At 41.3% G+C, this 27944-nt stretch overlaps 1 protein-coding gene across 8 annotated transcripts; it reads left to right on the top strand.

Moving 5' to 3' along the window:
• The first annotated feature begins 241 nt into the window (after positions 1 to 241).
• N4BP2L2 (NEDD4 binding protein 2 like 2) lies at positions 242 to 27535 on the top strand. 8 transcript variants are annotated; one of them, XM_035115195.2, is made up of 10 exons: positions 242 to 378; positions 1849 to 3131; positions 4850 to 4977; positions 8012 to 8100; positions 8464 to 8540; positions 9568 to 9711; positions 16680 to 18370; positions 21235 to 21320; positions 21581 to 21626; positions 23509 to 27535. In XM_035115195.2, exons 2-10 carry the CDS (start codon positions 1849 to 1851, stop codon positions 23580 to 23582), a joined length of 3618 nt encoding a protein of 1205 aa, XP_034971086.2. In that variant the 5' UTR covers positions 242 to 378; the 3' UTR covers positions 23583 to 27535. The 8 variants fall into 8 exon arrangements, with proteins under 8 accessions (XP_034971086.2, XP_034971087.2, XP_034971085.2 ...); XM_035115196.2 differs by lacking the exon at positions 21235 to 21320 and having other exon boundaries at positions 23509 to 23648; XM_035115194.2 differs by lacking the exon at positions 23509 to 27535 and having other exon boundaries at positions 21581 to 21911.
• Positions 27536 to 27944: the final 409 nt, after the last annotated feature.

A 27944-nucleotide genomic window follows, 5' to 3' on the forward strand; every position in this document is an offset into this window, starting at 1 on the left:
CACTGCCGCTTCTTTCCGTCCCGCAAAAAGCCTGCCCCCCCTCTCTCTGTGTCTTTGAGAATTTAAAATCTCCTCCTCCCTCTCCAGAGTTCCACGTTCCTCATCCCTGCAGCGTCACGTGAGCCTGCTAAGGATTCGGGGAGCTGTAGTTTTCGCCGTCGCCGCCGGCCTCGAGAACTACAACCGCCTCCCCCCGCCCCCACATGCGGGCAGTAAACGCCACTCGCGCGTGCGCGGCGCGGGGAGAGGCCGCCATTTTGGAAAGCGGGGGTTGGAACCTTTTCCGGGTGTATGTTTTACCTCAGCCCCGCGAGCACGGCGGTGCCCGTCTGACTTCAGGGAGCCCGCTGGAAAAGCGAGCCGCGTCGTCCATTTGAGGTTGGTGTTGCTGCCTAAAAACGCGAATAGGGAACTTGGTTGGGTGTCGGGTCCGCGTGAGGGGGGCGGGGATGCGCCTGGTGTCTTGTCCTGTGCTTCCCGCTCGCTCTCTGGCGCCGGGGTGGTGGGATCGGGGCACGTTGTTTCCAGCCGGGCGGGTGGGGGGGGTGCGTGACACGGGAAGATGACGGAACGCAAGACCCCGGGCTCGGTGAGGGTTGGCTAGTAAACACGCGGACATGCTGCGTGCGCCTGGTTAAGGCATCTTGGTGGGCGTCCCTCAGAAAAGGGCACGATTAAAAAAGGGTGACGCAGTGTCTATTAATCCACAGGGAGACTAAATAACAATAATAAGATGCCTGTTGGGAATCATGTTCTGAGATAAGCAGGGGCTGGCTTCAGATTATCATCATATTTTACTGGCCTATTCGTTTGGTGATTATAAATATGAAGTTTAACATACTCGGATTGTATGTTACTAACGCACAAGGACAACTTCATTTTATTTAGTAACCTGCAGCTAAACGGATGTGCTTACTTCGGTTACAGGCAGGGCCGGATTTAGGTTTGATGAGGCCCTAAGCTACTGAAGGTAATAGGGCCCTTTATATGTCCAGCTGTCCTTTGTCAACAACAAATTGTCACTGTTTTTTGTGTTGAATATATGCTACAGTATATGGTATTTTATGGACCTAATAGGTATCTAAAGCCATATCACATAACAACACAAAACTGTTGCTGTTTGTAGGTTTTATTTTATTTGTTTTTCATCTTATATTTTGGAAATAAATTACATTTTTCCCTGTACAGTAATTTATTTTTTGGGGGCCCCCAAGAGAGTGGGGCCCTAAGCTATAGCTTGTTTAGCTTATACATAAATCTAGCACTGGTTGCAAGCCCTTCCCCATGATTTCTGACTGATTTTAAAATGCTTCAAGTATGTCCCACTGTCTTTCTCAGGGAAGAAATGCGCAAAAATGGAGCTTTACACAACAATCCTATATAAATAAGTTCCATTCTGTTTAATAGGATGGCCACAATTCGGTAGTAGAACATCTGCTATGTGTGCAGAAAGCCCCAGGTTCATTCTCTGACATCCTCATATAGGGCTGCGAATGTCCCATGCTTGAAAACATTGATTACTGCTGCAAATAAATGTTAACGAGGGATAGGCAACATGATGTTCTCACTATGTTGTTTGGAGATAACTCCCATTATCCCTGACCTTTGGTTGTGCTGATTGGGGCTCATGGGTGTTGGAGTACAACAACATCTAGAGGACACCATATTGGTTACTGCTGGTGTAGCCCCTACTGTGCTAGATGGGTCAATGGTCTGGCTGAGGACATGTTCCTAATGGGGATTAGTACCATCTTAGCATGTGTAGGATTGCAGCCTTAATTAAGAAATGAGTTACTGGAGAAAAGTAACTGATATAATGCTGTAAACATATTGTTTTATGATTTTAAGATGCTTCATGATGAGTGTAAGCCAAGATACCTTGAAAGTCAAGATGCATCAGCAACAGAGCCCTGTTCTAAAAGGATGAAATCAACAGAAGAGCCTCATGGTAAATCCTATGATGGCTTGCAAAGACTTCATGAGGAAATGCATGTTAAAAAAACCCATAGTGGGTTTATTCCGTTGTCCATTTCTGATGAAGAGGCACAAAATGAAAAAGAAACTGCAGAAGTAAAGGCATTCACGGGTAAAATACCAGTGTCACCAGAGCCTTCAAAGTCAGTAAACAATACTGGGATTACAAGAAACAAAAGTTTTTCTCCTTCCAATACCAATATACGTAAAAACAGAGAAGACAATGCCTTCATCAAAGAACATAAGAATGAAGAGAAAGAATTATATAGCACAAGCAAAGCCTTTATTGGACCCATTTATAAAAGTAAAGCTGATTGCATACGTGATCAAAGGAAAAAGAGAGAAATGGTGCTAAAAATAGAAGATGAATTGTCCCAATTTTATAATGAAATTGATCAGCTTGAAAGTGATGAAAATCGTTTTGATAGTCACTTACAGGGGACAAAAACGAATTCACTTGGGGAACATAATAAATGGAATCCAACTGTTTGTGTAAATTCTCAAGAATGGTCCTATAGAACATCACCTGGTGGTGGTCAGTGTTTTTATAATAATGCACCAAGTGATCGTAGAATAGGCAGTGAACAGTATCCATACAATGACCCATCGGGTCACAGGAGTGACAACAGACGGTGTTGTAACAATGAAAGAGATGTATGGGAAATGAGACAATTATGTAACAAACAGGATAGTTCTAGATTCTGGAATGATTCTGTGTCTCAGTTAAGGCCTAGTTGGCAAAACACACATCCTTTTATAATACCTTATGGCCCACCATCTCCTCAATTCACTCCTCGTTTTAATTTTCAGGAACCTAATTCCTCATCACTTCGTTCAGATACTTTCCACCCCCCAAATGTGGGACCATTTAAAAACACCCATATTAACATGAGTAGTGCAACATCTGATGAAAATAATGCCTATCATTTTAGTAATCATAATATACAGCCCACCAGAAATGGATATAACATGTCTGATGGACACATGGGTAATGGTTTCTGTGAAACTCGACCATGTTGGAAAGAAATTAAAACTTTCCCAGATGAAGGATCAAGCAACGTTTCTCAGCAGTTTCCAGAGGGCAAGTTATGTGAGTCACAAAAGCTGCTTCTGATTTTAAGAGGTCTTCCAGGTTCAGGGAAGACAACATTATCTCGGTAAGTGAACGACAACTTAATTTTAAGAAAGAAATCTGTTTCGTTTGATTTATCATTTGTTGATGTTTCAAACATCATGGTCATTTCATCCACCAAAAGTAATAATTCATATATATATAAATACAACATTAAAACACAATATCAACCTATCTATCTGTCTATATAGAAAGAAAGGAAGCTGAATATTTTGTAGACTCTTGTTCCATTAAAACATTTTTATTTTTTGAGAGCAATTCAAATCACCCAAGACATTTCACTGGTGAGACAGTAATCGTTAAATGGCATATGTGTTAGTAATAAATTTTGCTTTTTCAGTAATAAAGTTGTTGACCCTTGTTTAAATGTTTAAAGCATAATATTGTTTCTATTTTGCAACTGAACTTTTGAGTTGAATAATTCCATAATTGTATATTGTTCCTTTTAGTTTGTATTTTATTGTATTCTTTGTATACTGTACTGCCCTGAGAACTTCAGTTGAAGGATGATCGTTGTTATTATTTATTAAATTTGTAAACTGCTAATTGCCCTTCATCTGTACATCTCAGGGTGGTTCACAGCATAAAAATACAAGATAAAAACACAAAATACATAATAAAATACAGAACAAAACAAGCCAATAACCCGTCCTTTGATATTATTAAAACAGTTATGATAATGATAAATAATGGGCTGTATCTAAAGTTGTGCTATATGAATGTTCTGTCAGTGCAATGATTTCTGCTTGAACAATGCAACAATCTCCCTTGCTTCTCCCCATGCACATGCCCTAAATTTGTTGTAACGGTCCCCCAAACCCTCCGGAACCAATTTGGGGAAGACATGGGTATAAGAGGGTGGGAAAATTCCATTGCACAAGCATAAATCCTTGCAGAATGAGTGCACTGAATACCGTCCATTATTATTTTTATTTAATCCTGAAAACTCCAACAGTGATTGAAGCTGATTTTGAATGGTGCTGATTTTTTAATTTTTTTAAAAAAACCAAAACAAAAATATTTGAATGTCTCTTACTTTCTGTTGAGGATCACGAGTCCTGACTTTGAATTTCAGCTCAGCTATGGTTGATTTGGTCTGAAAGTTCTTGTCCAGAGTTTTCCCCATGTATCAGATAGCAATAATGGTAGTTTGGTGTAAGGATTAATGCATGTAGGGCTATAAAGAGTACTTCTTTGTTTCCATGCATTTTAAGTTTAAAAACAAAACATTAAAAGTAGAAACTAGGTACAACAGGCATTTACTATGGTTTTTGTGGACTATGGTTGGTAGATGGAGCATTCTAGGTAATGAGGTTCTAACTTGTGGAGATTGGCTGACCCTGCAGTGTTTTATGTTCTACAAAGCAAGTCTGGATGACCCCCAGTTGGTCCATCAAGAGTAGAAATTCACATCTTTTATCCTCTGAGATAGTTTTTCTGCAGTCTTTGTGGACTGAAAGGAAAATGAAGGAAGCCAGGAATATTTTTTGCCAATATTGTATGGCCAGTTTTAGCAAGTGAGCTGATGTAGAAGTGAGTAGCTGAGTGTTCAACAGAAGTTTTGTGCTCTGGGCTTCAGGGAAGGTATGAAGTGTAGTGAGATAAATATGAGGTTTATAAATAGTTGACTTTGCAATGGAAACCAAAAGTACCTTCAAAATAAATGAATCAAGTGTAATGTGTTTTGCTTTCCAAAAACAAGATTTGTCTATCTTGTAATAGTGTTGCCTTTTCCTTTAACAGTATTCTGCTTGGTCAGAGTCGTGATGGCATTATATTCAGCACTGATGAATACTTTCGGCAGAACAATGGATGTTGGTCATATGATGTTGGTCAACTAAATGTTGCTCATGACTGGAACCAGAAGAGAGGTGTGAATATATTAAACTTAATCATGTATAATTTTGTTAATGGTATACTTAAAAGTATAGATGTATTGATACAAGAGTTTGTGGTTTAAGATCCACCAACATGTGCAGTTGGTAGCCTATTCCAATATACAGAATGGACAAATCTATTTTCCCAAGACTGGACAAAGGAGCCTGTGGTTGTCAGATACAGTGGTACCTTGACTTAAGAATTTAATCCGTTCCGAACAGACCTTCGTAAGTCGAAAAATTGGTTAGTAGAAGCCGGGGGGGGATTGTAAGTCGAAGCAACCCCTATTAGAAATTCGTAAGTTGAAAAAATCCTATTCGCGCCACATCCAAAATGGCGGACAGAGCTCTGTTCATAACTCGAAACATTCATACGTTGAGTCATTCGTAAGTCGAGGTACCACTGTACAATAAAGGAAGTAACTCCTCCGTCTGGTAGTTCTGGGGCATGTAAAAGTTTAAACAGGTTTTCTCATGTTTCTACAGTGATAGGAAAAGTTACATTTTCTGAAATTCTTTCTACAATGGAACCTCTACTTATGAATTTAATCTGTTCTGAATGCACATTCGTAAGTAGAAACATTCGTAAGTCAAAACGATGTTTCCCATAGAAATGCATTGGGAATGGATTAATTCGTTCCGGGGCCTTAAAAAAAAGGCACTTTAAAGTCCGGCGGGAGGCAGCGATGGGCCCGATCCAGTCCTATGGCTGGATCCACAGGTGGGGAGGCCGGCGGGAGGTCGGTGGTTGTGGCGGCGATGGGCCCAATCCGGCCCTATAGCTGGATCGGCAGCTGGGGGCGGTGGGAGGCCGGTGGCGGTGGCTGCAAGGGTCCAATCCGGTCCTATGGCCGGATCGGCAGCTGGAGGGGCCGTGGGAGGTAGCGCGAGGCCGGCAAGGTAGCGCAGGATCGGGCCCCCACCGGCTCCGCTGCGAAGCTGGCCTCCTGCCAGCCTCGCGCGGGATCGGGCCCTCACGGGCTCCGCTGCGAGCCCCGAATTGCGGCGCTGCGGGGGCTTTTTGCCGTTTGCCTTCCCCTTGGCTCGGGGAAGGCAAACGGCGAAAAGCCGCGCCGCAATTCGGCTCCGTCCCCCAGGCGCTTCAGCTCGGGGAAGCAGGCAGGGAGACGGCAACAGCCCGAGAAGCTCCTCCACTTTCCCCCCACCCCCGCCTGTCACACGAAGATCGGCGGGCGCTGCTTGCCGGGCTTGACAAGCCTGTCACACAAAGATCGGTAGCGGAGCCGGCGAGGGCCCGATCCTGCGCGAGGCCGGCAGGAGGCCGGCTTTGCAGCGGCGCCAGCGGGGGCCCGATCCCGCACAAGGCCAGCAGAAGGCTGGCTTTGCAGCGGCGGTGGCAGGGGAGCCGGCGAGAGCCCGATCCCAAGCGAGGCTGGCACACAGCGGTGGCGAGCGTGGGGCAGCGAGGCGGTGAGGGCCCGATTGTAAGTCGAATAAATTCGTAAGCCCGCCCCCATTTTTTCCTTTCGTAACTCGAAAAATTTGTATGTCAAGTCATTCGTATGTCGAGGTGCCACTGTACGTAGTTATGAAATGCACATGAGCTCTACTCAGCCCTAAACACAACAGTATCACTGTCACGCTATTCTTGTGTACAGGAGCTGGCTTTTCTTCTCTTTGTAGATGCAACCATTTTGACTTGCAAAGGCCACTTTGTCAATTTCTCACAGAAGTCTCTTTATCTGGAATTACTTGACTAATGAACTAATCAGTTTTGTGTGCATGCACACTTCTTCAGATACACTTCAGATGCACACGAAAGCTCATACCAAAATATAAACTTAGTTGGTCTTTAAGGTGCTACTGAAGGAATTTTTTTATTTTGCTTCGACTCAGACCAACACGGCTACCTACCTGTAACTAATCAGTTTTGGTCAGTTGTGAACCTTGGTGGGAAAGAACAGATAAGGCAGCTATTGGTATTACCGTATATACTGGCGTATTAGACGGCTTTTGAACCCAGGAAATTTTTTTCAAAAGTTGGGGGCCCGTCTTATACGCCGGGTCCAAGAATCTGCAGTCACCGCATACGGTGGGGGGAGCTCAAAAACGGCCGCATCCCCACTGTATGCAGTGACCATATGAACGCAAAGAAGCGCGCTCGGGAGGGGGCTGCTCCCCGCCAGGGAGAATGGCTCCCTCATGGCTTTGTGACCTGGATCAGCGCAGAGATACAGTTTTGTGTATTTCATTGGTGTCAAGCTGCTGCCTCTTCTCTTTTTGTCAGCGCAAAGCAAAGGGATCTCTCCGTCTCTCGCTCTCTCCGCTCTCTCTTTCACTGCTGCTCAGCGTCTTTCGCTGGCTGTGTGAGCCTCCGATGTCTCTGCCCCTCTATCGCTATCCTCCTTATGGTTTCTTTCCCCCCTTTTGCTCGATGTCTCTGCCTCCCTCTCCCTCTCCCTGGCTTCTATTCCCCTTTTGCTCACTGAGCCAGCCTCGTTGTCTCTCTCTCCGCTCTCTCTTTCACTGCTGCTCAGCGTCTTTCGCTGGCTGTGTGAGCCTCCGATGTCTCTGCCCCTCTATCGCTATCCTCTCTATGGTTTCTTTTGCTCGATGTCTCTGCCTCCCTCTCCCTCTCCCCCTCCCTCCTTTTGATCGATGTCTCTGCTTCTCTATCTCTCCTTTAGCTGGCTTCTTTCCCCCTCTCAATAACTAAGCAAGCAAGCAAACAAACAAACCACCATTTCCCCGGCTGCAGACTTGAGTGCTGGAGAAGACAGCCTCCCCTCCCCTCCCCGCCAAAAAAGGGCTGGAGTACATCCCAAATTCTATATTTTAACTTGAAAAGTAAGGGGTCGTCTTATACGCCCAGTCGCCTTATACGCCAGCATATACGGTATATAGGAAAACTTTGTCTCTGACCTGAAGTTGATTCTGATGAGAGCCATTGAAAAGGAGTTTGTTGTATCATTGGCAATTTTATAGACTTTCTTTTTCGAACCTTGTTAATTGAAGTAAGTGATACTTATAATTGCTGTTTGTATAATTTATTATAATTTTATTGCAGCAAGACAAGCAATGGATCAAGGAAGATCCCCAATTATAATAGACAACACTAATACACAAGCCTGGGAAATGAAGCCTTATGTAGAAGCGGTAAATAAAGCAGCATATTTCTTATGGAAACTCACTTCCCTCTCAGTGAGAAAACTAAATAAATTAACCAGTCTGATTTTATTTTTGACATAATCTACATTTTGTATGATCTTCAGCTTATTATAATTTATGTATGTAAGCTTTTTTCCTGACAAAATACTGGTTTTCAGTCTGCTGAACTTGCAGCACAATCCTGTGCATCTTAGTGAGAAGTAAATTCCACATATTTAAATGGACTTACGCCCAGATATGTGTATAAAATAGCAGCCTTTATCAGAAAAGCTAGTTTCTTATACTTTCCTTTGGAAGTTACTACTCTGTCACTATTATTTTTTATAACCATAATTCTTTATCTTTGCTTAGGCTCTAGAAAAGGGCTACCGAATAGAATTCCATGAACCAGACACATGGTGGAAGTTTGACCCAGAAGAATTAGAAAAGTGAGGTCTATGCTTTGATTTTATTTAAAAATACATGAAAGCTTTAAAGTTTATTATTTTGTTTATGTAACCAGTGAATCAGCTTTTGAACAATGGCATATATCAACTTGTAAGGCTTCTCCCCACTTCTTCAGCATTAACTCTGCCACTAACTGTCCTTTTGACAACTATTGTGTCCGCTTGTCTCACTGAGGATTGTGCTCTGCACACCTTTCAGTTTCACCCTCCCCTTTTCTATTCATAAAGCTTAGTAGAAATGAATAGTAATAACAGTCTGATGAAACTTACAAAGCTTTTGATTTTATATTATTTTTAATAAGGCTGCTGCTGAAAGCATAATGGAAGTGCATTTTATTTGGATCTGACAAACTGTTCTGCTTGCAGAACAAAGCTTTCCTGCCTCCCACTTTTTCACAGCCCCTGAAAAGTCATTCCTGAAGGGTGTGCAATATGACATGGGTGAATGCTGTGAATGGCGGGCTGCAATTGATTTAAATTGGGGACTTGTGCCTCCTGCATATGCTGTCACTCCACTGGATCCAAGCCAGTATTTATAATTATTTGAAGAATGCAGTAAATGGAATTATTGGGTGCACCACCTAAAAATATAACCTAGATTAAAATATTGTCAGACTATTTTTTAGTGTTTTCTCATTCAAACTTAATTTCAAATCTTCAAGAAACTAGATTGAACATGCATATAATTTCCTTAGGATCATGATGATGCTCATTTAAGTGACAGAGGGCTGGTGGTGGTAGGTTTTGGTTTTGGTTTTGCTCTTGCTCTTTAGTGAAAAATGATCACTGGGAAACTACAACTTTGCAAAAAGGAATAGCAAAGGAGAGGAGCAGCAGCCTAATCCTTTCTGCCAAAAACTGCTGTTTGCCAGCTGTCTTTCTACCCATGAGGAAAAACATATAAGAACCTGCTTGACCCTGGACAAGCTTCTTAAGAAAGACAATTTGAAAGCATTCTGAGAGATTCTATAAATTGATCAGACTTGAACTTCATTTCTTGTTTTTGTAGGAGGAATGAACATGGGGTCAACCGTGAGAAGATTCTTCAAATGTTGGAAAGATACGAATATCAAATATCAATACCCATTGTCATGAATTCGGTCCTGCCTTTTCACAAAACTTCACAGTGGCCACCTCCACAAAGAAGACAGAGGTGGGGAGCCTCTTCAGACTCTTGGAATACTTTCAGTGTATCAAATAGCCGATAACTCAGGGTATACTTGCTAAGGTTAATTCTCTTTTCAGAAAGCAAGCTATAATAAAACACAGCATTAATAAATTGAAATTTTAAAGCCACCTTAACTCCTAGTGTCGGATTGTTTCCAAACTATTCTGCTACTTTCTTTTGAGGGTTAAATAATCTTAATGCAGATAATTATCCCTTGGGGAATGTTTATAAATAATGTAAATACATGTTTAATATTAAAATTGAATGTTAAATATTTTTAAAATATATATTTGTACTAATCTTGGTTTTGATTAAGCCCTGTGACAATGTGGATACACCAGGTGGTTTATCATTGGATTTTAACACAAGAGTTTTTGCATTGTAAACTGCTGAGCAGTTTCTTTAAGAATTCGAAATAGAATATAATGAATTTTTAATAAATGCAGGTAACCAGAAGAATAACTCAATATATATAAAGGTATTGCGTTTGAACCTTTTTTTTTTTACTGCTTTCAATCGCAGTCCAGTTCTAACAACTTTATACCAGTTATTTCAGTTAAGTTTATTAATCAAATGTTGACATCAAGCTGAAGCTCGCTTTTCCATTGCCATTTATTCTTTGAGGTTTGTTGTTGTTCAAACAGTCAGTTATGACAGTAGTAGTTTAGACCCTGCCCTGCAATTAAAACCTGTATTTCAAAACATTAGCATATAGTTTACATGGAATCCTGATAAGTTCAGTTCTTGAGATTTTAATATGAAGATTACATTGTCTTTTTCTAAGTTCACACTATTGTGGTATGTGAAAGTTTGCTTTTTTTGTTTGGTTATGCGGCTTTGTCATGAAAAAAGCAATAAATGAAATACATTGAAAAAACTGGAACTGTATACATATATGTGGACATTGGAACCAGTTACTTAAAACTGCATTACATATAGGCAGTAGCCAATTCATCAGAAGTTTGAGGCTGAGCTGGCATGAGGCTTAATTATTGTTCTAATTTTGGTTTTTTACCATGTAGTGAAAATTTACTGAATGTTTGCCTCTTTTCTTGTCACCCAATTGCTGTGCTCTCTTGTACTATTGTTTCAGCAATCCATTGTCAGTGTAATACATTAGAGTCTTGAGTCTGAGCTTTATGGTTTAAGTTGAATGAAAATATTAAAATACCGGTGTGATCCATTAGGGCTCACCAGTTGTGGGTTGAGAGGTAACTCTTGGGAATATCAGGTAGTGACTTTGTCTTAAAGTAACTTTATTTGTCCTGTACAAATGGAAAATAAATCTAACCTAAAAGACCCACTTTCCATCTCTTGATAAAGAAATATGTTTGCATGACACACAGTTGGAGAATCTTGACTACATTCAGAACATTTTTGTGTTTGCTCTGGAGACATGCTTTTGTCAAACTTGTTGGTATCTATAAATCTCTAAACAAAATAAAAACGGCTTATATCTGCTTTATAAATACATATTTTTAGGAGGCTATTGCCATCTTACGTATTTCTGTATTGCTACTCGAAGTGCCTGCTTTGGCCCGTTGGCAACTCGTATCAGCCTTGCATTGTTTCCATCTGAGAAAGCACAGTGTAGTTCTCTGTTAGTTGCACATATGCTTTTCATGGCTTTAAAGGGCAGTAGTTGTTGGGGAGGCAGAGATAGTTTGCTACTCACCTGCTTATTTGGAGACAAATATTGCTCACCCCAGGTGAGCAGAGAGACTGCAAATTACTGCTGCTATATGCAGATCACTTAATTGTCAAAGACAATTATGAAACCTGGTTTTGAGTTTTACTAATAAGGGGCTGTTAATATGAGACCTTTGTGGAGCAAGAGAAACTTTAGGCTTTTGTGAAAGAAAATGCCAATTGCTCATATATGTATGTAAATGAAAATCTGATGGCTGCAACAGTCACTGTAGAAATCTCAACTTTTTGGCATTAGCTAGGAAAGGATTTTAAAATATGTCAATCACATTTGCTACTTTTGCATTAAGCTAGCTTACACAATTAAACAATATAATGCTTTTTACAGCATTTCTGTAGAAGCCACTGAATCACTAATACAAAAATAGCCTCATTTAAATAACTAGGATTATAAGCTATGGGCTGAGTGTGTAAATAATTGGTACCCAGGATGTTCAAGTTAAAAATGTTCCTACAGTTTGCCTCAAGTACATTTCTCTCCCTCTGTTATTGCTCTTTAACATGGGAGATTCAACCTTTGTGCTACTGCATTGTGGTCATACATTCCTTAAAAAGGCAGGATATATTTAAGGATATACTGATAATTGGCACTTCGGTAAATACTAGATTTAGTAACCATATATATGGAAGACCAGCAACTTAGTATATAATGCACTTCTCCTATGTAAGCTCCATTGGAAATGCATGGCTGCTGCAGAAGAGCACAAGAATGACAAACATATCCAATAAAGTACATGCATATTTCATGTGCCTCACTTGAAGAACACAACAAGAGTTGCAAAGCAAGTCAACTTTGGGAAAAGAGGCTGAAGACTCCATAGAAATAGATTGGTTGTATGTTTTCTATCATTTTGCTCTTGTGTTGAGAGTCCTGCTCATTAGCATGGCACCAAATTTGTGAAAACTTCATCGTAGGTGTGTCAGCCCTGGATTGGTGATTAGATATAACCAACATACTTTTGCTACTGCGGGAGGAAACCTACAATAGTTTCTGTAGCTTTAAAGGTTAGTTAACAAATATATGATTTCTGTGGTTGAGATCCAGACTTGCTCCATTTGTCTACCAGTTTTTAAGATCCTGCCTTGAAGCGAACCCTCTAAAAAAACTGCCTCCAGAGGTTTGGAGGGAGCCTATGGAGTGTTTCCTCCTTAAGGGGATTTTCTTATGCTTAATTGGAGGGGTTCTGTGCCACATACACAAGGGTTTTAGGTACTAGTCTTTGCTTTGCAGAAATATCTTAAAACAGTACTTTTTAAAAGTCAAATTATTCATATGCTAACTTAAACTGTTTAACAAAGTACTCAGTTACTAAATCTGGAAAAGTAGAAGCAAGATAGTAGCCATGATCTAGGGATGTTGGCACAGAATGTATTCTTTGTGACTCCTACCACACTGAAAATTTCTGTAGACATCATATGTGGATATTCACAACCATGGCAAGAGACTGATTTGAAGGTTCATTCTCACATATCCTGACCAGAGTTTATGTGTGTGGTAAATGAACCTGTTACGTCATCTGGTAGATCGTTTTATTTGTATTTTAATTTTTGGCTTTGGTATAGCAAGCAATTACCTTCAAGTGAAAAGGGTATATCTCTGGATCTACCCTTATTTGCCCCACGCACTTAAAACCTGAGTAGGGTTGCAAATGAGGCTACATGGATATGCATATGTAGGAGCTCTATGAGGTAGGTGGGATGTTCAGTTAAAGGTAATTTCTTGAACCTTAGTTATAAGAGTCAAGTGTGTTAAGCCTTTGATCATTTCTAATAATTTCTTAATAGATTGCCTTTTTATCTGATAAGATTTGCTGTATAGGTATGTAAACAGCAACAAATTACCTTTGTTTGGTTTGATTATTCAAGGTTTATGCTAGCACAGCTTTCCGTTTCATTTTTAAAAAAGATAAAAGGGCAGGAGAGGATCGAAAGCTTGCTGTATAAGTCAGATTCGTTGGGAATAAAGTCGTTAAAATATTTAATGTTTTTGTTCAGTGACTTGCATGTTCCTGTTTTTAATGTGTATTTGTGAAATGTGCATGTAAATACTTTTTAATAGAAATTTTATTAAATCTAAAATTTTGAATGATATTTTGCTGCTTAATTTGTTTGCAAATGTTGCATTTTGAATGTTTTTCAGTCGTAGAGGTTGCTATGAATATCCAGTCTGGTGACTTTAATATGTTAAATATAAATAAATATATATATATATATAAATATATATATATATTTAACAATGTTCATGTATGTCCCTTGATTGCTGTGTCAGTATTTTCAGTATCTACAACAGGGATTGTTAAAACATCTCACTTTTAGTAACTGGCAAGGTGTCTTTCCCCCACTGATGAGTGGGATGAGTAGAGGACTTTGTGGCTTGGGAAGTAGCTGCACCCATTCATTAGCGTGATGCAGTTACATCATGTAAGTGTGGGTGGATTGTCCTGCCAAAAGTTGGCATGATTTATCAACAATCAGCCTGCATTTCCTCCTTATAGCAGGCAAGGAGCTACATTGTTCCTAGTCATAAACATAAGAGAAACCTTGTGTTTGTAGTTCCTGCATGTTGCTGCCATAATGGTTTTTTTGGGGGGGAAGCAATAAATAACTTGTGTTATAATAACAAAGAATGAGTAGTGTTTTGGGAGGAGAACTAACATTTCCAAGATGGGCTTCTTGAAAGTGTAATGGCAATGAGAGAGAATCAAGTATACCTGATCTACCGAATGAAAATGAATCTGCTCTGCAGGGCCACATAATATCTTCCAATACTCACAATGTGTGAAGAGAGTGGGTTGTGGGTATAAAAGTGGTTGGTGGTGAACTAATTGCTTGGTAAGGAAGTAGTAGGGTTTCAAAAAAATCTACCATGGGAAAGAATACTGTACATATTTTCAATTTGATTTCGATCCATTTAGGATGCAGTCCTATGGTCTGTGTCTCTGGGGCAGCAGGACATTCTTGACCTCCCTCTCCACTGATAAGGATGTCTGCTCCCAGAGGCCTCTTTGTTGCAGCTGTGGAAGCATCCATGGCTTTTGGTACTCTGGCAGCCGTAGGAGGCAGATTGAGAGTCGCTTTAGATGAGGACGCAAAGCTCCCCTGTTCCCATAACAAAGCAGAGGGTGGGGGTGGGTGGGTGGAAGAGGATATGCCAGCGTTGGAGCTTGTATGCTTATTTTCCTTCCAATGACTACCCCCTCCCCTCCCCCCATCTTACTTCCGTGCCAGTATGTGAATAGCAGGACTTCGTATTTGTAGCCCTTCCACCAAGGGTTCTCCCCCTGCTCCCACAGAATTGCTTTGCTTGGTAGCATCAAAAAGGTGGCTAATGCAGCTAACAATAGAAATCAGTCAAAGCAAGACATTAAAATGTCAAAACAAAACTAAGTAGGCAAAGAGATGAAATACCAAATAATGCTAATCAGATAAAGTCCTGCCAGCATAAATATAAATTGAGGTTGTGTTAAACTAACCAAGTAGACTGCCCCCTTTGTGTTTCTGCCAATCATACTTGGGGGGGGGGGAAGGTGGGACATGTAAAATGCCTACTTGGTTGATCATAGATGGCAATAAGGTTTACATGACAGTCCTTTTGAAATCCTGGTGCCAAACAATTTAGGGCTTTAAAGATGATAACTACTGTAGTATCTTGAATCGAGCCTGGAAATGGATCAGTGGTGAGTACAGCTGGGGCGACTAAGCAGTTGTATGCTCCAGAAAACTAGCCCCAGCTAGAATTCTTGTAGTAGTATTTGTATCAGCTGTACTTTCCAAATGCTTCTCAAGGGCAATCACTGAAGAGTGTGCTGTCAGTAGTCCAAATAGTTAACTAAGGCATGTGCAACTGTAACCTGAGCTCCTCTAAGAACGGGTGCAGTTTGTGCAGCAGTTTAAGACTTCGAAAGGTTTAAGATTCTGTTTAAGATTAGATCAAGGATTATTGTACTCCTAAACCATGAGCCTAATTTGTGGGGAGGAATGTACCGTATATTCCGGCGTATAAGACGACTCCCAACTTTTCCAATTAAAATATAGAGTTTGGGATATACTCGACGTATAAGAGATACGACCCGGTGTATAAGACGACCCCCGACTTTTGAGAAGATTTTCCTGGGTTAAAAAGTAGTCTTATAGGCAGGAATATACTGTAGCTCCATCCAATATAGGCAACAATAATGTTTCCTGTTCTTAGCGATCAGGAGAATCTCTGGGTTGAGTCTCATTTTATTGGCCTATATTAACTCCTTCAGTGATATGGCCCTGGTTCAAAATGCTATCGCCTCTTTGGACTCAACTGGAAAGAAGAGAATATTGGTGTCCTTAGTGTACTGATAGCACCGGATCCAAGAGACTTAATATTTCCTTTACACACTTTCAAGTTTTGTCTTTCAGACATTTTGTCAAATGCACACTAGGAATCGATAGCGAGTCAACAGCTTGCCACTCTTCCCTCAACTGCATCTCTGTTTTTATGCAGCCATACTAAGTAATAATGCTACCCGTGAATGTTGAATTCAATACATAGTCAGAATACGCTTACAATTTTGATGGTTTACCAACACAATCTTACATTTGCCAAGCACTACTTTCAAATAATTCCCCTTATTTTCACATCCGTAAAACAGTGGCTTAAGCACCAGAATATGTTTTGGAAACCTACAGTCCAGGTCTAAGTCATTCTAATTGAATTAGTGGGGCTTAAGAGTACTTAACTGACTGGATCATGCCCTTGTTGACTGGCCTGCTTTTTTAAAAAAGAGTGTATTACTATTTTGTTTGGAAAGATACACTTGCATCTAGCTGCTCAATAAGAAAGTTTGGGCACTTGCAATCATACAAAAATGACATGCCTAGGTCAATTCATGCAACATAATTGGTTGGAGAGAACTGGAAAAGTACTACCAGATAAAAAGGGTTGTTCTAGAACTTATATCCACTTGTAATCCGGTGGCACAGTCTTCTCTAGCACCTCATTATGCTACATATGCAGACTCAGCCTTAATTTCCCTCATTTCATTGAACCAAAAGCAAAAATTAGGCTGTAGTATTAACCTCTACTAAGGAAATGCTATATCCTAAATGTATCCTACATACATTTATTTCTTCTGGACAACTTCATTTTTTCTTCAAGCAACTCAAATGCATCATGTTTTGGGGTTTTCATTTTAACAAGGAACTTTGTAACTGATGCTTTTATTAAGATTATTCTTAATAATTTGTTCATATTTAGTTCTTATTCTGTTTAGGGAGTCGGTTGTAAAGAAGAAGCACAGGTTGCACAAGATGAAACAGAGGAGGAAGCAAAAGAGGAACAGAAGAATGAAGGGTGCTACCATGAAAGCTATGGGGAAAACGTCAGGTGGACATTTCACTCCAAGTGATGAAGAGTCAACACAGAGTGGCCTGGAAGATTCAGAAGACAATGAAAAATCAGCATATGTGATTGGGCACCAGAATGAGCGAAAAGAAGGTGTTGAGAGTGACTCTGCCAATGATAACAGTCTAACACATTGTGAGTTGCAAGAAGGAAGTGTCCTTGTTTCTGATACGGTGGATCCAGTGTTGGACAATTCATTAAAAAGGGAAGCTTTTGCAGGAGACGGTAGTCTACCTCTAGTGCATTTGCCACCTCCTCCTAATGAAAACAGAACTGAACAATCATTCAGTAATCATTTGCCAAATGAAATTAAAAATGTAAACTTTGTAGAAGGCAAGAGCAACGACGAAAAGCACAGTTCTCTGAAGTTGGAGCACATTACTGAAAATAGTACAGAAATACTGACAAATAGGGAAGACAAAGACAAAGCTGCATCTGCTGAAGTCATACTTGATTCTGGCCCAGGAAGGAAACTGCTCAGCGATGGGGAAAAATTAGCCGCTCATCTTCCTGGGCCATCAAAAAAGAATGAGGGAAATACCTGGGCTTTCTTTTCTATCGACTTGGCTGGCAAACAGCCCCAAACCATCTTGGACAAAAGTGATTCCTGTTTGACTTGGCCTGATGGTACATCTAAGATCATGTATGAGCAAAGGCCAAAGAGGGAGAGGAGGCCCAAGCAAGTATTTTCAGGAATGACAGGAGAACTGATTGAATATCAACCTAATAAAGAATTAGCGAAAGGAGAAGTGTTATATGGAAATAACAGTATAACAGATTGTGCTCAAACACCCCAGCTAACTGAGAACATCCATAGAATGCCATGCACTGGGGCAGGTGAATTCGCGACAGAACCTAGTACTAAAACCAGTGATCCAAACAATGTAAGCCTTTTAGCTACACCAAGGAAAACAGTAAGATGCAAAAGGATCTTCAAGTTGGCCCCCAGCTTTGGTTTACCCAGACAGATTCCAGTTAGAAAGGACGAGCAAGTACTAAAGGATATTGTTGTACTGGTGGAACAAGAGGAGACTTCAAATGAAGAGGCTAGAGAAAAGAACAAGCAAAGCCTTGGCTGCTATAAATGTCCAGTACCTTCTAGTTATGATTTAGCAATAGAATCATCTCCTCATCTTGATGTAGAACCTCTCTTATGTAAATATTCCAGCCAATTTGCACAGAAATCTATGGACTTTTCAACAAAAGTAGTCGCTCCTCCAATTCAGATATGTACTTGTAGAGCTTCCTTACCTAGCAAACAGCAAGTTGTTGCTTTTGATCAAGCTGTGGAAGCTAACACAGAGAAAAAGAGGGAGAACATATCTCCAGAAGTTTCAACTACTCAGCCAGATATTTTGTGTTCAGTTCAAGAAACAGACTCTTCTGCTGAAAACTCTGAAAAGATACAAGAAGTTAATGAAACTGAGCAACTGGAGTATTCCCCAATCGAATACGAACAATACCCCTTGAAAACAAAAGCCAGTGTTTTGGGGCTTCCTTTATCCCTAGGATTTGCACTTCAACTAGTAGAACATTTTGGTTCTCCAGGAATTCCACTGGGTAACTACTATTTTTTGAAGGAAAAAAAACAAGTAATACAATTTGGCAAGTTAGGTACTTATTGCTTAGCAAAGTTGCCTAGTGAGCCAGCCACTGCTGTGTGTGTGTGTTTGTGTGTGTGTCATTAAGTCCAAAGCAATAAATTCAAAAGAACATTACACCAGCTGAAGGTGGGACTCATCTATATCTATATCTATATCTATATCTATATCTATATCTATATCTATATCTAATCTATATCGAGTCCTATCTTCAGCTGGTGTAATGTTCTTTTGAATTTATTGCTTTGGACTTAACTTTTCCTAACAGAGACTGAATGCTTTTGGGTTACAGTGTTTAACATCCAAGAAATTTAAAATTCCTCTGGCTATTTTAGAATGAAAATTAAAAATCACTATACATTCACAAAATATTGATTTTAACCCTTCAGTAAGTGTTTGTTCTTAATTTTTGAATTTAACCATTGCCAGCTTGGCATTCATATTATTTATACTTCAGCCTTATGTGTGGTCTCCTATCCATGGGCATTTCAGTCTACACTTGCTTACCTTCAGCAATGACGTAGGCTTCAGTGGAACATTAACTGAGCCCACAAACTTGGCCTTTTCAAGTGTTACGCTATTCCTTTACAAGTCTTATAATATACACATGTAGTGACTTCCCCCAATTTCTTTAATTAGGCTTGCGTTACAATAGCAATATTTGTACTTGTAGAGGGAAATACTGCAGTGGGGAAAATTACACTGCTGTTCCATATTCTTCTATAGCAGGCATCCCCAAACTTTGGCCCTCTAGATGTTTTGGACTACAATTCCCATCTTCCCCAACTACTGGTCCTGTTAGCTAGGGATCATGGGAGTTGTAGGCCAAAACATCTGGAGGGCTGCAGTTTGGGGATGCTTGTTCTATAGCCTTAAAAGGTAAAGGGACCCCTGACCATTAGGTCCAGTCGTGACCGACTCTGGGGTTGCACGCTTATCTCGCATTATTGGCCAAGGGAGCCGGCGTACAGCTTCCAGGTCATGTGGCCAGCATGACAAAGCCGCTTCTGGCAAACCAGAGCAGCACATGAAAAAGCCGTTTACCTTCCCGCTGTAGCGGTTCCTATTTATCTACTTGCATTTTGACGTGCTTTCGAACTGCTAGGTTGGCAGGAGCTGGGACCAAGCAACGGGAACTCACCCCGTCACAGGGATTCGAACCGCCGACCTTCTGATCAGCAAGCCCTAGGCTCAGTGGTTTAACCACAGCGCCATAGCCTTAATCATGCCTAAAATCAAGATAAGTGCTGATTTATTTTAGCAGGCCTGCTCTGCTTGTTTTCATAGCTGAATGTGGTTACAGATTACCTGGGCCCATCACTTTCCACATACTCTTGGTACCTTTAATTCTGCTTACAAAATCCACCTTTCAGTCTCAACACAGTATGGAGGTTCAGTTATTCCCAGTCTCTTTGTAGATTCTAAAGCATTCACTACTGCTTGACACAACAAATTTGATGCCCAGCTACTGTTTTCAGCATTTTCTTCCCAGCTTGCTTCGGAACATTTAACAAGTCTACATACACATACCCACAGAAGAAAATTAAGTGCCACTTGTTAACATTTCTCCCTCTAATGCTACAGAAATAATCCATGCCAACAGCAAACAACTAGTGCTACCATAAAAGGGTCCTTTATAGTACCCTTATCTAAAGATAATGGAAGAGCTGCTTGCTGGGTGAGACCAAAGGTCCATCTAGCCCTGCATTCTCCCAGTTGCCACTGGGAATCTTACAGCCCTTTCCAGGTATTTCTGGTATATGGAAGTATATTGCCTCTGAATATGGAGAGAAACTATGGGCTACCTGTCGTTGACAAATCTATCCTCCATAAATTTGTCTTGCGTTTTTTAAAGCCATCTAAACCACCAGCCATCTTGTTGTACAATATGTTAAGTATGTGTTGTTATAAAGAAGGAATGAGCCATAGCTCAGAGGCATTGTCTGCAGGACGTCCCAGATGTAATGCCCTGGCGCCCCTACCCGAAATCTGTCTCTAGCAGTAGATGCTGGGAAGGACCTCTGCTTCATGGAAAACTGATGCTAACGGGGGAAAATTGGGGTGAGTGGACATATGAAAAAAGTGGATTTTTTTGGCCACATAAATTATGTTTTATACACGACTTCATTCTCTGTACTGCCACACCGACCTTTTTTTATTGGCTGGTACAGTGTGTTTTCTCCTGCCAATCTAGCAGTTTGAAAGCATGTCAAAGTGCAAGTAGATAAATAGGTACCGCTCCGGCGGGAAGGTATACGGCATTTCTGTGCGCTGCTCTGGTTCGCCAGAAGCGCCTTAGTCATGCTTAGCATATGACCCGGAAGCTGTCTGCGGACAAATGCCGGCTCCCTCGGCCAGTAAAGCAAGATGAGCACCGCAACCTGAGTCATGCGTGACTGGACCTAATGGTCAGGGGTATATTTACCTTTACAGTGTGTTTATACAGACACTCACAACACTTTTTGTTATCTATGTGGCCTTGTAGGTTAACAAATTATCTACTACAGCATCAAGTGATAACTGCACAGGTGCACAAACAGGTGCCCCACATACTGATTTCTTGGATCTCCCAATACAATAATTATTTTTATCGGAATTCGTGCATACCCTTTGTTGCTAATTCCCAAATATTTTAACGGCACAAGAAGTCAAGATATCAGTGCATGTGTGAGTCAACTATGGGATATCTGTATTTTGCATGCTCAGGTTGTGGCACTAGTAACGACTAAAATTACTAGCATGCTTCTCAGGTTACACAGTTACTCTTCGTTATTTGCAGTATGTAGGTCAAATAACCACTTTGTGCAAAATCTTGTTTCATAGACACTTTATTACCAGATGATTATGTAGTTCCCCTTGATTGGGCAACATCAAAGGAGATCTATTTACTGTGGAAGACATCTGTGGAGGTATGAATGTTAGTTCTCCAGCTACCTTGCCATGCAGATTATGTTAATAACTTGCATCATGATAATTGCTCCACAGCCATTGGACAAAACCAACATAAGCAGTGAAGGAACGTGCAAGGCTTGATCATTCTGTCAGGAATAGCTCTATCTTGATAGGCTGTCACCCTGTAGAAAAAGGAAGATTTTATGTTTTCTTGTGGCTGAAAGAAATAGAAGACTCACATTTTTTTAATATAAAAAACCCTTTAATTCTATTTTAGAAGAAGCAGAAAACTATCATATCAAAAGAAGACAGCTCCTTACCCGGTGAGTATAATCTTTTGCTTAATGGATGGAGAGGAGGAGGGAGGAAGAGTTCATACAATTCCCAAATTATTACCAGCTGCAAAATATTTTCTGCGTACTTTTGGAATGTTGTGCTCAGATGTTTGTCTAAATTTTTGCATCTACAGATCTGATTGAAACACAATGAGTTGTTCCTTTTAGCTACTATTTGATATAGAGTAGGGGTCCCCAAACTACGGCCCCCGGGCCGGATGCGGCCCAATTGGCCTCCCAATCCGGCCCACGACGACCCCCGCCGCCCGCCGCCTGCTCTTACGGCGCGCGGCGCGGCGGCGAACTTCAAAATCGGCAAAAAATCGCAGAAAATCGCTTGTGCGCATGCGTATGGGCCTCTCCCGACCCAGAAGAGGTCATTTCCGATGCACTTCCGGGTCGGGGGAGGCCCATACGCATGCGCACAAGCGATTTTCGGCAATTTTTTTCCGACCGTGTGCACCCTCCGGCCCGCTGCGCGCGCACTCCCCTGCCCTCCGGCCCGCCACGCGGGCGGCGCGGCGGGCACCGGCCCAAAGCCTGGTAAGTCTGGGGACCCCTGATATAGAGTATAAAGTGGAAAGGTCTTTTGTTCTTCTGATCTTGGAAAATGTCATCGATTCTCACCTCCTTGATGACAATTTATTTTCAGGCAGCCAATAAATGATCTGTTGAAAGGTGTTAGTAGCCATATCTGCACTAATCCCAGAGACTCCATGTCAAAACAGTGCTGTTCTTCTAGGGCATAATCAAGCTATAGAATTAATTGCCACAATATGTGGAGATAGCCACCAACCCGGACGACTCTTAAAAGTACAGACAGATTCATAGGGACAAATCATGCCTCTGAATGCCATTTGCTGCGGAACAGTAGCAGTAAATACGGTAGCATTATCCTGTGCCTTGGCTTTCGGCTTCTCAGAGATGTCTGGCTGAGCATCTACAGGGCCCTGCTGTAGGTGTCTCCTCATTCTGAACTGCAGAAGATTTGCACAAGGCAGAAGGCCTTCATGGCAGTGCCCCCACCCGACCCCAGTTGCAGAATTCCCCTAAATACCTGCCTGGTGCCCACATTAATGTATTTTTAGTGCCAGGTAAGACCTCTGTATTCTCCCAGGTTTTAAATATTTTTAGTGCCATTATAATATCACTTTTACAGTTGTTATCAATATTAATTAGGTGACACTGCTGTGTGTATCTGAAGAAGTGTGCATGCACATGAAAGCTCATACCAAAATATAAACTTAGTTGGTCTTTAAGGTGCTACTGAAGGAATTTTTTTATTTTGCTTCAACTCAGACCAACACGGCTACCTACCTGTAACTAGGTGACACTGCTGCTGCTGCTGTTGTAGACCCCTGAAGAAAGCAGGTTTGAAGTCTCTGCTTGTATCCCCTCCCCCACCCTTGTGGGTCAACTTTGACCCACAATCCATCAGATGATTGACAGGTGGGTCAGCACACCCACCTGTCACAAGTTGGGCTATGGGGAAGGAGGGAGATTTGGCCCAGTGGAGCAGAAAGTTCCTTACCCTTGTTATGATCATTGGTGTGTTTCGCTCTGTGAAGTACTTGACTCTAACTAATCCCAACCTCAGAGGCTTTGAAGTCATTTATCTTTGGGTAAAAATAAAATAAAGGGACCTAGAGTTGGCCCAGAAAGTTGGATGAGGATATCTGTTGTAGAGATAGAAAGGGAAATAATGCAGCAGTATGTAGCCAGACAGGATTGCATACAGCAACAGTTTGATGATGGGAGCTGGGAACCAGCCACACTTCCTGCTTCCTCTTGGATGACGACACTGATCAACAGGTATAGATAAATCCATGTAAGATCCAGTTTCAGGCTGCTTATGTCGCTTTCTTTGTAGCTGGTGAAACTGCCCAAGAAGGTTCAAATAAAGATGATCAAGACAGAAAAGAATCTCCCGAAGCCAATCCATAAATGCACTTGGAAGAAGCACCCTTTGTCAAATAATCCGAGCAGCGATGGTGGCGTGTTCTGAACTTTTGTCTAAAAATTAAATATCAGCATTATGTGCAGAAAGGTACAACATGGAATTTATTTATATACATACATATGCATGAGAAGATCTATTTCCAATCTGTGTTTCGATTTTTTGTGTGAACTATAGGCATCTATCTTTTCTGTAAACGAATATCCATAGATTGGGCTCCATAGAGTGGTGATATAGCTCCTGCTACATTATTATTCTCAGCTGCTGAGAGCAAATGTTTATATTAGGATACAATATCATATCAGAGTGGCAAATAGTAAAAGGAACTATTTGCTCTACTTAAATAAGGCAGATTTGATAAGCTTTAAATATTGATGCTACTTATTTTTCCCTCAGATGTTGGATTCAATCTGATAGCAGCCCTACACATTACAACAGGGGTCAGCAAACTTTTTCAGCAGGGGGGCCGGTCCACTGTCCCTCAGACCTTGTGATGGGCCGAACTATATTTTGGAAAAAAATATGAACGAATTCCTATGCCCTACAAATAACCCAGAGATGCATTTTAAATAAAAGGACACATTCTACTCATGTAAAAACACAATGATTCCCGGACCGTCCGCAGGCTGGATTTAGAAGGCGATTGGGCCAGAACTGGCCCCCGGGCCTTAGTTTGCCTACCCATGCATTACAACAAATTATGAAAGGGGAAAGTGCACGGCTTGAGATCATATGACCCCAAGAGCAAGATCCCATGTCCCTTTTTCCTTTGGATATTGAGTGTACAAGTGCTGCGTGTGGATACTGCGCATAAAGAAATCAATGTTAATCTATTAACATGGAGGTACTGTTGACAGTAATAGAACATTTTTGGAAAGTCATGCTTAAGATGTTTACCTCCTCTTCAGATAATATTCCACAGTCTGGGTGAAAAATTTCTGGCATCTGACCACCCAGTTGGGAAGGCATGTAGCCTTAGGTTTATTTTTGACACATTTTTTAAATCCTATGTTCCCCATATTTTAATCCATAGCATAATTGTGCCACTTCTGCCTGTATCAATTGCAAAAATATAGCCCTTTCTGTCTGTTCCCTCAGGAAAACTCTGGTCCATGTCCCGGTCATTTTTTACCTACACTTCTCCAATCTCTTCCTCACTGGTTTTCCATTGTCTTAACTTGGTCCCTTTGCATCTTTTCAGCTTTCTGAATGCCAAAAAGTTCACCATTCTCATTGTCCTAATCATAAGATGCCTCTCCTTAGATCAGGGGTAAGCAACCTTTTTCAGCCGAGGGCCGGTCCACCGTCCCTCAGACCATGTGGTGGGCCGAATTATCTTTTTTGGGGGGGGAAATGAATGAATTCCTATGCCCCACAAATAACCCAGAGATGCATTTTAAATAAAAGGACACATTCTACTCATGTAAAAGCACGCTGATTCCCGGACTGTCCACAGGCCGCATCCAGCCCCCGGGGCTTGGGTTGCCTACCCCTGCCTTAGATAAACACTGGTTTCCTGTCTTGTTAACTTGAAAGCACTCCAAAGCCAATTCCTCTTAGCTCTCCATCCTTATATCTTGACACATCCCTGCTCATGACCTTTACTACTCCGCTTTCACTACTCTCACCTATCAGATTTCCTGCTCCCTCAAAAGACATCATCCCTTCCTTTTCCTTTTGCACTTTTCTATAAAGCCTTTGCACAACCCCACTATATCTCAGCTTGTTACAGAGCCTAACAATTGCATCCATTTTCTCCACTTTCTCCATTTCCTTTGTTGAATTTTTTTGGGCAGCAACCATTTAAAATCTTTAAAGCACTATGTACACAGATGGCACTACATTAATAATAAAATACAATGGTGCCTCGCAAGACGAAATTAATTCGTTCCGCGAGTCGCTTCGTCTTGTTATAATTTCGTCTTGCGAAGCGCGGTTTGCCGCGGCAAAAAAAGGAAAAAACGATGGGAAAATTAGTCTTGCGAAGTACGGTCATAGAAAACTTCATCTTGAGAATCACCAAAAACATAGCAAAATGCTTTCGACTTGCGAGTTTTTCGTTGCGCGAGGCATTCATCTTGCGAGGTACCACTGTAGTAATAATCAATGTGAAAAATACGTATTTTCTGTGTTGAGAAGTGGTATTTCCCAGTTGGCAAACTGAATATATTTATATATTCCTCTTCCAGCGAAAAGAAATATTACTTCAAAAAACCCTGCTCCCCACAAAAACGCAGAATGGCCAATCTGAGTTAATTACAAACATTATCATTGTGTGTGTGTGTGTGTGCATATTTCATATTCTGACTGAAGGTGACAATTGTAAAACTTTAAATCAGCACCAGTAGGCTTGGGATTTTGGTTTGATACTTCACTAGACTTTTCAAAAATTTTGTATTACAGAATTTGCTCAATTTTGGCTTTGTCGCGGATGGACTCAAGTTAAGTCACCTATAACTAATGACAACGGCGGTGAGGAGAAATGCAAATTCTAAAGTTTGTTGAAAACATGGCCTATAGTCACACTGCTGCTTTCTTTCCATGTAGCCTTTGAATTTTGTTTTGAAATTAAATGAAGCTTTGAAGAATGTTTTGTCATTGTCACTATGAGAAAGCAACTTGAAACCTGTGCAGTTTCATCTGTTTGCCTCCTGTACATGTCCTATGAAGAAACTAAGAAAAAAGTGGTCAGTTGCGAGTGTGGAGACTGCTAAATTAAGACTAGAACAAGGACTGGGACAGTGCAAGCAATTGTACTGCCTGTATCAGCCCTGCTGTCTACAATCCTCCTCTCCACCACTTACTTCCTTTTCCATGGTGCTGGGTCTCCCCCCACTCTAGAAAGGGCCAATTGGGTACTTCCCCAACACAAAGCATTCTGGGTAAGGTGGCTGGAACAGCACCTGCACAGCTACTGTGGTTTGCTGTGACACTTAAGACATACTCTTTAAACTAATATATACAGCACTCTACCCACTTGTGATTCCTAGCACCTGGCATTCAGAGGCATACTGCCTTAGATAGTGGAGGTGATAATTCACTAAAGATTTGGATAATTAAAGTAAATTCAAACATGAGGACCATTCACAACAGTAGTCAAGATAATACAATCATTCTAGCATTACTTGAGAGTTGCTAGTAGTTGTCAGATGCTTCGGCGGTACCCATCTATTTAGCTGAAACAAAACATGTCTCTCCCATATTGGTCTCTACAACCACAGCAGGTGCTGCAACCTTCAACAGTTTGACTTCACCTCCAAACAATTTGACAATGGACACACTTCTCCATTGTCTCCCGAGACAGACAGATGCCAACAACCAACAGCTTCTTTAAACCAGGTGTGTGGAAGCTGTGGCCCTTTAGATCAGGCATCCCCAAACTGCAGCCCTCCAGATGTTTTGGAACTACAACCCCCATGATCCCTAGCTAACAGGACCAGTGGTCAGGGAAGATGGGAATTGTAGTCCAAAACATCTGGAGGGCCGAAGTTTGGGGATGCCTGCTTTAGATGTTGTTGAACTAGCGGTACCAACTCTCCTCAGCCCTAGTAAGTATGGCCAATCGTCGGGGTTGATTGCAATCCAGCAACATCACAAGAGCCACATGTTAGCCACTCCTGCTTTAAACAAAAGGGAGGGAAAATATATGTGAATATATCGTATAGGTTAGCCACCAGGAGTCAGGAGTTTCTTTTTGGCTCTTTTCTTGTTTAAGAGAGTGAAGTTTTTGTCCAGTTTCCTCTCTGGTGTGCTCTTAAACCTCCCCTGAAAATAAATGGGAGTATGAGCACTTTTTGTGCTATTTTCTTATGAAGACTCGTCTTCATGCCTTTCATGCTTTTCTCTTTTAGCACTATCTAGATGTTTTTGTGTGGGCACCAAGCATTTGGGATGTGGCTTCCAAGCACTCCTGGCTAGGCTCACTCCCTAGATGCAGCTATGTATGACACACATTTGAAAGAGCCCATATCCATTAGGCCAGGTGTGGAGAACTTTGGCCCACTAGATGTGGCTTAACTACAACTCCCATCAGTCCCTGCCAGCACAGCCCACGACTAGGGATGAAGGTGGCTGTAGTTCATCAACTTTTGGAGGGCCAAAGGTTCCCCACGCCTGGATTTGGCCTTTTTGGTCCTCTGCTCCTCGGTGCAGAAGCAACTGCTGTTTAATCTTTTCATGACTTGGGCTGCAATCCTACACCTGCGTACCGTAGGATAGATCAAGCACTATTGCACGGAATGATTGCTTGCGAGTAGATCTGCAAATTATGCGGCTCTTCTGGCCGCAAGTGCTCTTGGTTTTGAGTTTCGAAACATGAGCACAGTATTGTTAGTCATAATAACCGCAGC

This window comes from Zootoca vivipara, chromosome 4, assembly GCF_963506605.1.
Source record: "Zootoca vivipara chromosome 4, rZooViv1.1, whole genome shotgun sequence".
Classification (NCBI taxonomy): domain Eukaryota; kingdom Metazoa; phylum Chordata; class Lepidosauria; order Squamata; family Lacertidae; genus Zootoca; species Zootoca vivipara.